The sequence below is a fragment of the Brassica napus genome, chromosome C4 (genome assembly GCF_020379485.1).
Source record: "Brassica napus cultivar Da-Ae chromosome C4, Da-Ae, whole genome shotgun sequence".
NCBI lineage: Eukaryota > Viridiplantae > Streptophyta > Magnoliopsida > Brassicales > Brassicaceae > Brassica > Brassica napus.
Window position 1 is genome coordinate 47,773,549 of NC_063447.1, and position 7,999 is coordinate 47,781,547.

The 7,999-nt window shown below is 31.7% G+C and overlaps 2 protein-coding genes and 1 non-coding gene across 3 annotated transcripts; all 3 read right to left on the bottom strand.

The window, feature by feature from the left end:
• Positions 1-493: 493 nt before the first annotated feature.
• On the bottom strand, positions 494-1,811 carry LOC106374433 (ethylene-responsive transcription factor ERF056-like). The gene has a single exon (XM_013814459.3). It carries the CDS (start codon positions 1,322-1,324, stop codon positions 584-586), a length of 741 nt encoding a protein of 246 aa, XP_013669913.2. The 5' UTR covers positions 1,325-1,811; the 3' UTR covers positions 494-583.
• Positions 1,812-3,651: 1,840 nt separating this feature from the next.
• TRNAI-AAU lies at positions 3,652-3,725 on the bottom strand. Its single transcript has one exon. It is a non-coding gene; the product is annotated as a tRNA-Ile (tRNA).
• Positions 3,726-4,225: 500 nt separating this feature from the next.
• Positions 4,226-4,675, bottom strand: LOC106373113 (meiosis regulator and mRNA stability factor 1-like). The gene has a single exon (XM_013813334.2). It carries the CDS (start codon positions 4,673-4,675, stop codon positions 4,226-4,228), a length of 450 nt encoding a protein of 149 aa, XP_013668788.2.
• Between the last annotated feature and the right edge of the window lie 3,324 nt (positions 4,676-7,999).

The following is a 7,999-nucleotide window of genomic DNA, read 5'->3' on the forward strand; positions in this document are numbered from 1 at the left end:
GTTTTTGATGTTTCAAAATAGACGATATTTTCATATTTTATATTAATTTTAGTTTTATTGGACTGACCAATGATGCTTTATAATTTTTTGATGATTGGTTAAAGTAATTTTAATTTATATTTTTAGTGTTACTTTTTAAAGTGAAAGTGGATTTCTTAATTCTTGCGTCTTCAATCAAAAATTCAAGTATTTCGGAACAAAGGGAGTAAATAATATTCTTTCAATTTCAAAAGATATATGTTTTGGAGTTTTCGCACATTAAAAGTTTAATTATAGTAGATGAATTATTTTTATGATTAACTATTTCTCACCATTTTTAGCGAATCGAAATTCAGAAAACACAATTAGTTTCCTCGAAGTAAATGTATGTTTTTAAAAAAAAAAAAAAAACTTTAAGACATCATTTTGAAAGGAATGAAGTATAAAACAAAAGAAAATTACACAACTGTTGTTTTCGGATAAGTAGATTTTCAACGGTTAGTTAAACGGCAAGGACTTTAAAACTTACCAAGCTAAACCAAAACACATGGAGATTAGCTAGACACTAAACGACCAACAAAGGAAAAATACTTCGTAGTAAGCATTATGATTCGGACAATTTGCTAATCGCATCCCAGTCGATCTCCACCGAAGGAAACTTCACAAGCCCGAATCTCCCAATCTCGTCTAACTCAGAATCCGAGAATTCTAGGAACGTTATGCCCTGTTCTGAAGACGAAGATTCCAACTTAGACTCATCCCACGACGAGTTCTTATCGTTTCTTGGTGAATCATCGGAGAATTTCATTTCCATATGCTCTGTTTTTATCAAAAAAAGCTCTGCTTTATTCGCAGCAGAGCATATATCCTCTGTTTTACTCGAAACAGAGGATATGTCTGCTGTTTTATCCGAAACAGAGCAAGTCTCCTCTGTTTTTCTCAAACTATGACAAATAGCTTGGAGCTTGGCATCAACAGAGGAAGGGAGAGAATTGATCTCTTCGTGTTTGATGTCTGGAAAGTTAAGCTTTCCGATATCTCCACGGATTTGAAAAGCGGCTTGGTCATAAGCCAAGGCCGCTTCCTCGGCGGTTCCAAACGTTCCGAGCCAGAGCCGGGTCCGGCTTTTAGGTAGACGGATCTCAGCGACCCATTTTCCCCAATGCCTTTGCCTTACGCCTCTGTAGAGCTTCTGGGAGTTGGAGGAAGAAGGTGAGAGTTTCTTCATTAGGATTTGGTTTGGAGAGAGGGTTGAGGTTGTGCTGCGCCTATGGTTGAGCTGCTTCTGAATCTGGTATGTTTGGTATGGTGTGAGCTGGTTTAGACCGAGAGGCTTGGATTCCATGAGAGGATCGAAGTACAGATCTATGGCTGCAATTGAGTTTTGTAAAGGTGAGATTTTTATAATACACAAAGGAAAAAGCAACGGCTTTTATAACGGCTGTATTCATTGAATTCGTCTAAACATTACTTAAGAAATATTCATCACATCATCAAATTTTATATTAATCATGAAGGTGAACCAATAGGAGATTGCCATGTCTAGATGTGCTTTGGACCTAGCCGGTCGGAGAAATAAAATATTTGTTGTTCTTGTGTTTAAGACATGTTTTAATTCCAGGTTTTAACACACAATATATGAACCCAATTTTGGGGAATAATTCAAAGTTTTTGGACCATCCAATCAATCGCAAGCTTCCACGATTTGAATATTTAAAATGTGTTTAGTGACCTGATCATATAATTTTAGGTTTGTATGGAAACAAAACAATTTTTGGAAAACAGCTCAAACTAATTATATGATTTTATATTATTATAAATTTTCAAGATATATTATTTTTGATAATAAAGGTTGAAGATAGTGGTGAAGTAAATACTTATGTCACATGGAAGTTGGAGAGTTATTACTATAGGTACGTGTTTTTCACATTTACTTTGATTTTAGACCATTTCATACCACATTTAAGATTTGATAAAGATTCCTTAATTTAATTTACAAAAAGGTTATAAAAGCCAGAACAACAAACACAATAACTAAACGGTTGATTCTAAGATTCTTTGAAAAGCCAACTTGCCTGCAAACCATTTTACCATTAACCGAAAGGACCAATACAAAAGGCTCTTTAAATATGTGAGATTCTAGTTTAAAGATTAATGGTGAAAGGACCATTAACTGAAAGGACCAATATACATGAGCATTTGATGATATACAGCATCTTATTAGATTATTATAGTTTTATGTGGACACTATTGACTTTACGTTCTAGGTACGGGCTAGGCAAAGAGGAATGGGTTATAAATACTTATAATAATAAAAATATTATCCATGTGAATGTTGGTGTGACACATGCATGAGGTACTGAATTCAAACGTCAAGAGGTTCATAAGTGAAGCTGGAAATACTAGGAGCCATTTTACCAAGTGTTTAGTCATAATTCCGGTTGAAAAGACCACAAAGTCCATTTATTTTAAGGAATTTGATGTTATATATAAAGGAAAGGAGGATTTTGGAAATTGCAAAACCAAATAGGATGAATTTGTGATAATCATAAGTGAAGTTGGAAATAACCTAGAAAGCCAACAAGGGCAATATGATCTAGGACTATGAAATGGCAGTTAGAAATAGGTGTTTTATACGCGAGTGTTAAATAGGTGTTTCAGAGAACTTGATAGAACAAATATTTAAGATGAACATCAAAGCAAACTTTAACGTCTATAAACTATAAAGGTATCTAGTGAGGTGAAATTGCTGCATTCTTCAAAAGATTGTTACTTATCAAAATTGTCCTCAAATTTGTCAAATCATAGTTTAAAAAATGTCAAATCAGAAGAAAAAGCATGAATATTCTCATTTCTCATTAACCAATTTTTTATTTGGTAAAAACAATGAGTAAGTAAATTTTGATAATCATTTAATATAGTTAGATTTATGTTAGAACATTTTTAATTGGTAATATCTCACCAAAAAAAATTGCAAAAAAAAAAAATCTCACCAAATTTTTACTATAAAAATAAAATTGTTAAAGAACGTTGTTTCAACTTGAAAGACACACATCGAAGTCTATAAATCATCTCCAATAAACGACCCATTAAATTCATATTACTCCGTTACTAATAAATTTCATCAAAGTAGTTGACATCTTGACACGTCAACTATGTCACCACAACTCATGTTCGAGATAATCTAAAAATAATGCTGAAATGTTCATGAACCTGACCCAATGTTTTGGATCCAGGTAATATTCAATTAGTTTTTAATATTAGTCAAATGGGAGAAGAACATTCATGCATATACTTTGTATGATTCTATGCTTGGTCTTTATAACTTAGAGTTTAGTTTTATGAGTGTATGATTTAGCTTGTATGATGTTGAGAGACAATGCATGGAGGCCTAATCCTAATATTTGTACTTGTTGTTCCAAGTTTTGCGTGACTCTCAAGCATTGAATATTAATTGAACACCAAAAGAGTCGATGAAAACACAAGAAATTAAGAATAAAATTGCCCTGTAAATTCCCATTGTATGGCGTGTTCATCAGTACCAAGGTCAGTAACAAACAGATCTGACTAGTTAGTTTTCTGGATCGTTAATAAAATTATCAATAAAATCTCCATTTCATACTCTATAATAATTTGATCAGAAAAGTAATTAACTAAATAAGGAAAAAAAAATGGCCTATACAGGGATCGAACCTGTGACCTTCGCGTTATTAGCACGACGCTCTAACCAACTGAGCTAATAGGCCTTTTGTTTTAACTATAAATCAAATATTTAATATTTATTATCTCTGATTACACGCTAATGACACGTTTCTCCGCTTCATTGTCTCACATTCTCTCAAACACAGTCTTCACTGTTACTTTGACAATGGCTACTACGTCCAACTCCTTACTCTTCCGAGCTCTGACTCACTGCTACTTTTCTGCTGGTGGATAGAGTGATCGAGTTTTACACATGGTGTTTCAGCTAGCTGTAGGTATTAAGAATATCACTATCAATGACGATTTCTTCCCTGGTCATTTCCCTCATCGACCCATCATGCGTGTTCTCATGATTGAGGTATAACAATTCTCAAACTCTATTGTTAGTTTTGGATTGTGATCCTGACAAAGTTGTTCTTTTTTTTTTTTTGAAATTTCGAAATATTAGAATAAGAAGAAGGTTTTGCTTGTACGCAGAGTTCACACCATAGTGTAACAAAGAGACTCCTTAGTTTTAACTTTTAACTTTTAACCAAGAGTAGCATCAGCCTGAACCATCAACGCTGATGCTAATCACCATCGGTGGGGGTGGGTGTACATAGAGAAACAGGAATTTTTTATCTCTCTTCAAATGTTCAACAGTTTCCAGGAAATCAAATGAGGTCGCTCCCATGATTAGCATCAGCGTTGATGGTTCAGGCCTTTCAGATGCCCACAAAACAATGTCTTTGATCATCTTCATGTGCGTTGCATTTTTATCACCTGCGGGAAGTTCAATGAAGTCAATTCTTGCCAGGAAAAAGTCATGATCCCTCTTCTCACCATAAGCTCTGACTGAGACCTGGCCCTTATGACCAAGGGCCAAAAGGTTCTTCCTGATGACACTCATCACATCTTTAGCACTGAGGCCAACAGGGATCTCACACTGATTTAAGTCCCAGAAAACACCCGTCTCAGCCATAGCATAATTTCCGGAAAAGCTGAAAGAAGACATTGGCCTCGGAGAAAGCTTCTTCGAAGGTTATTGATTATATAAATAACAGATATAATAACCGTCTCTTAGGCTGAGTTATTGATTCATGATTTGACATTTTTTTTATTTTCTTACACTTTTCGGCTAAGAGACGGTTCTCATATCTCTTATTTAAGAGACGGTTCTTAGTTTTTCCTAGTTAAAATTTAAGAAAAACTAAGAACTGTCTCTTAGCCGGAAGTAAGAATCCCAGTTAAGAGATTGGGTTAATCATGGTCTTATATGATTCGTAAATAAATGGATAAGAACATGTCAATTGGGCCTGATGACCATGGGCTAGCCAGCCCGGTCCAAATTAAAATGGTCTTTTGTGAGTATTTTACTCCTTCCGTTTCATATTAAGCATCATTGTAGAAAAATTTTTTGGTTGTAAAATAAGTGTCGGTTTAGCATTTCCATGCAGAATTTATTAACTTTATTTTCCAGTTTATTTTCCTAGGTGTATGGATAATGATGTTTTTATATATAAAATATGCAAAAAACTAAATATTTTCTTAATATGTGTGCACAAATCTAAAGTGACACTTAATATAAAACAGATGAAGTATATTTTAGGTAGAGCTGATGGCAAATCAGTAGCAATATGCTACAGAAGTAATACTTAATACTCTCGTAAATGCAATTAATAAAGTGATTAGTAGATCAATACTTAATACTCTCGGTTTAGCATTTCCATGCAGAATTTATTAACTTTATTTTCCAGTTTATTTTTCTAGGTGTATGGATAATGATGTTTTTATATATAAAATATGCAAAAAAACTAAATATTTTCTTAATATGTGTGCACAAATCTAAAGTGACACTTAATATAAAACAGATGAAGTATATTTTAGGTAGAGCTGATGGCAAATCAGTAGCAATATGCTACAGAAGTAATACTTAATACTCTCGTAAATGCAATTAATAAATTGATTGGTAGACCAATAAATGATTTATATATAAAATTACCATGTAAAATTAGTATATGATATATAATTTGCTTATTTCTGAATAACATAGATATATTATATTTATAATGTATATGTATAATATTTTTTAATATTTTATTAACAATAATGAATTATATTTAGTCTAATTATATTTTAAATGTGAAATAATTTTATTGAAAAATAATTTAAAATTTTATTTTTTAAAAAAAAAATTGAATTTATATGATATATAATTTGCTTATTTCTGAATAATATAGATATATTATATTTTTCATAAATAATTTTATTTTATTTTATTAACAATAACGAATTATATTTAATCTAATTATATTTTAAATGTGAAATAATTTTATTGATTTTTTTAAAAAAATTTATCTTTTAGAAAAAGTATTAATTTTTTTAATTTTAAAAAATAAAAATTTCACTTTTTATTTATTAAAATTTTGAACTTTGTTTTTTTAAATTTTAAAATGTGTTTGTTAAAAAAATATAATTTATTTTTAAATAAAATATTTTCAAATTTTTGAAATAATAAAGTTTAATTTTTTATTTTTGAAAAATATATATAATTTTTGGATAGAAATATAATTTTTTGATATTATTCTATAAAATACGTTAATTATATTAAATTCTTGTAAATGTTTATTAAAAAAATATTGATTGGATAATAAGGAGCATAATGCGTATGCTTATGTTGCGGCAATCAAGCCCAAAGTCAAATGTTAGCTTCAAGTCTTTCCAAGCAAATAATGAAATAATCAAACTCGGAGATGCAAATTCGATATATGATGAAGGGGTTTTTGCAGAATTGACCTATAACTTAAAGTCAAACACAAAACTAACCTCCTTTTTTTTTGAAAATTGGTTTTGCCCTATTCACCCCACAAGTTCATATAATTTACGAAAATACCATCAATTTTTTTTTTCTTTTATTTTTCGAAAATGACATTTTTACTCTCTCACCCTCATCATCTTCAAGTAATTACAAGATTGCCATTGTCATCAATACCACAACCACCATGAACAACCAATTTGAAGCTCTTAATGCTCCCAAAATCGATTTACCCTTCTTCTTTTTCCATTCTTGTGAACTAAACACAACATATCTCTCACTTTCTCTCCACAATGAGCTAAAAAAACCCAAGATTTTGATTCTAAATTTTTTATGGTTCATAGAGTCATAGAAGCTAACGATTATGGGTGGGTTACTTTCGTTTGTGATTCTGTGTGCTTGGAGAAGCCTTATGTATGCTAAGGAACTTATCTCACCAATTTAAGGTATGGCATCGAGTTTTTTTCCAGATCTGTTCGTCAGACGACTTACTTGGGAAGTCGTCTGGCTGTAGACAACTTACCTGGAAGTCGTCTGGTCAACGCAGAGGTTATTTTTGCAATTGACTTTGAAATCTGTAACCTGAGACGACTGAAAGTTAAGTCGTCTGTTTTTGTTTGGTTTCAAAAAAATTTTCAAAGAACCTAGACGACTTACATTTCAGTCGTCATAGGTTAGTTTTGCATTTGACTGGATAATTTCAGAAGTTTGACTTCCCAGACGACTTACATTTCAGTCGTCTGGCGAAAATTAAAATAATAATATTTTTTTAAAAGTAGACGACTTACAGTTAAGTCGTCATAGGTTAGTTTTGCAATTGAAAAAAAAACTTCAAAATTTAATTATACACAGACGACTTATAATTCAGTCGTCCACGAGACGACTTACTTGTAAGTCGTCCAGGATTTTTTTCCGAGATTCTGGTCAAACCTCGTAAATCCTGGACGACTTACATTTCAGTCGTCTCGTGGATGACTGAATTACAAGTCGTCTGTATATAATTAAATCTTGAAGTTTTTTTTTTCAATTGCAAAACTAACCTATGACGACTTAACTGTAAGTTGTCTACTTTTAAAAAAATATTATTATTTTAATTTTCACTAGACGAGTGAAATGTAAGTCGTCCAGAAAAGTCAAACTTCTGAAATAATCCAGTCAAATGCAAAACTAACCTATGACGACTGAAATGTAAGTCGTCTAGCTTTTTTGGAGTTTTTTTTTTTAGCAATACAATAGTAGACGACTTATTTTACAGTCGTCCGAAATAATAGATTTCAAAGTCAATTGCAAAAATAACCTCTGCGTTGACCAGACGACGTATAGTTTAGTCGTCTGGACAACTTAGATTGAAGTCGTCCGCGTCTTCTCCGCTAGTTTTTAAGTCATCTACGTTAGTTTTTGAATAACTTGTATTTTTAAGAGTGATAAGTAACTTCAAGATATGTAAAACTCATATTTACAAAATATGTTCTCTCCCTTACTTTTACTAAATTTGACTAAGTTTTTCAACGCAAACTTATAATA

Bases quoted from the DNA above. Each gene is read 5' to 3' on its own strand.
- LOC106374433 (XM_013814459.3), bottom strand. From the start codon at position 1,324: ATGGAATCCAAGCCTCTCGGTCTAAACCAGCTCACACCATACCAAACA.
- LOC106373113 (XM_013813334.2), bottom strand. From the start codon at position 4,675: ATGTCTTCTTTCAGCTTTTCCGGAAATTATGCTATGGCTGAGACGGGT.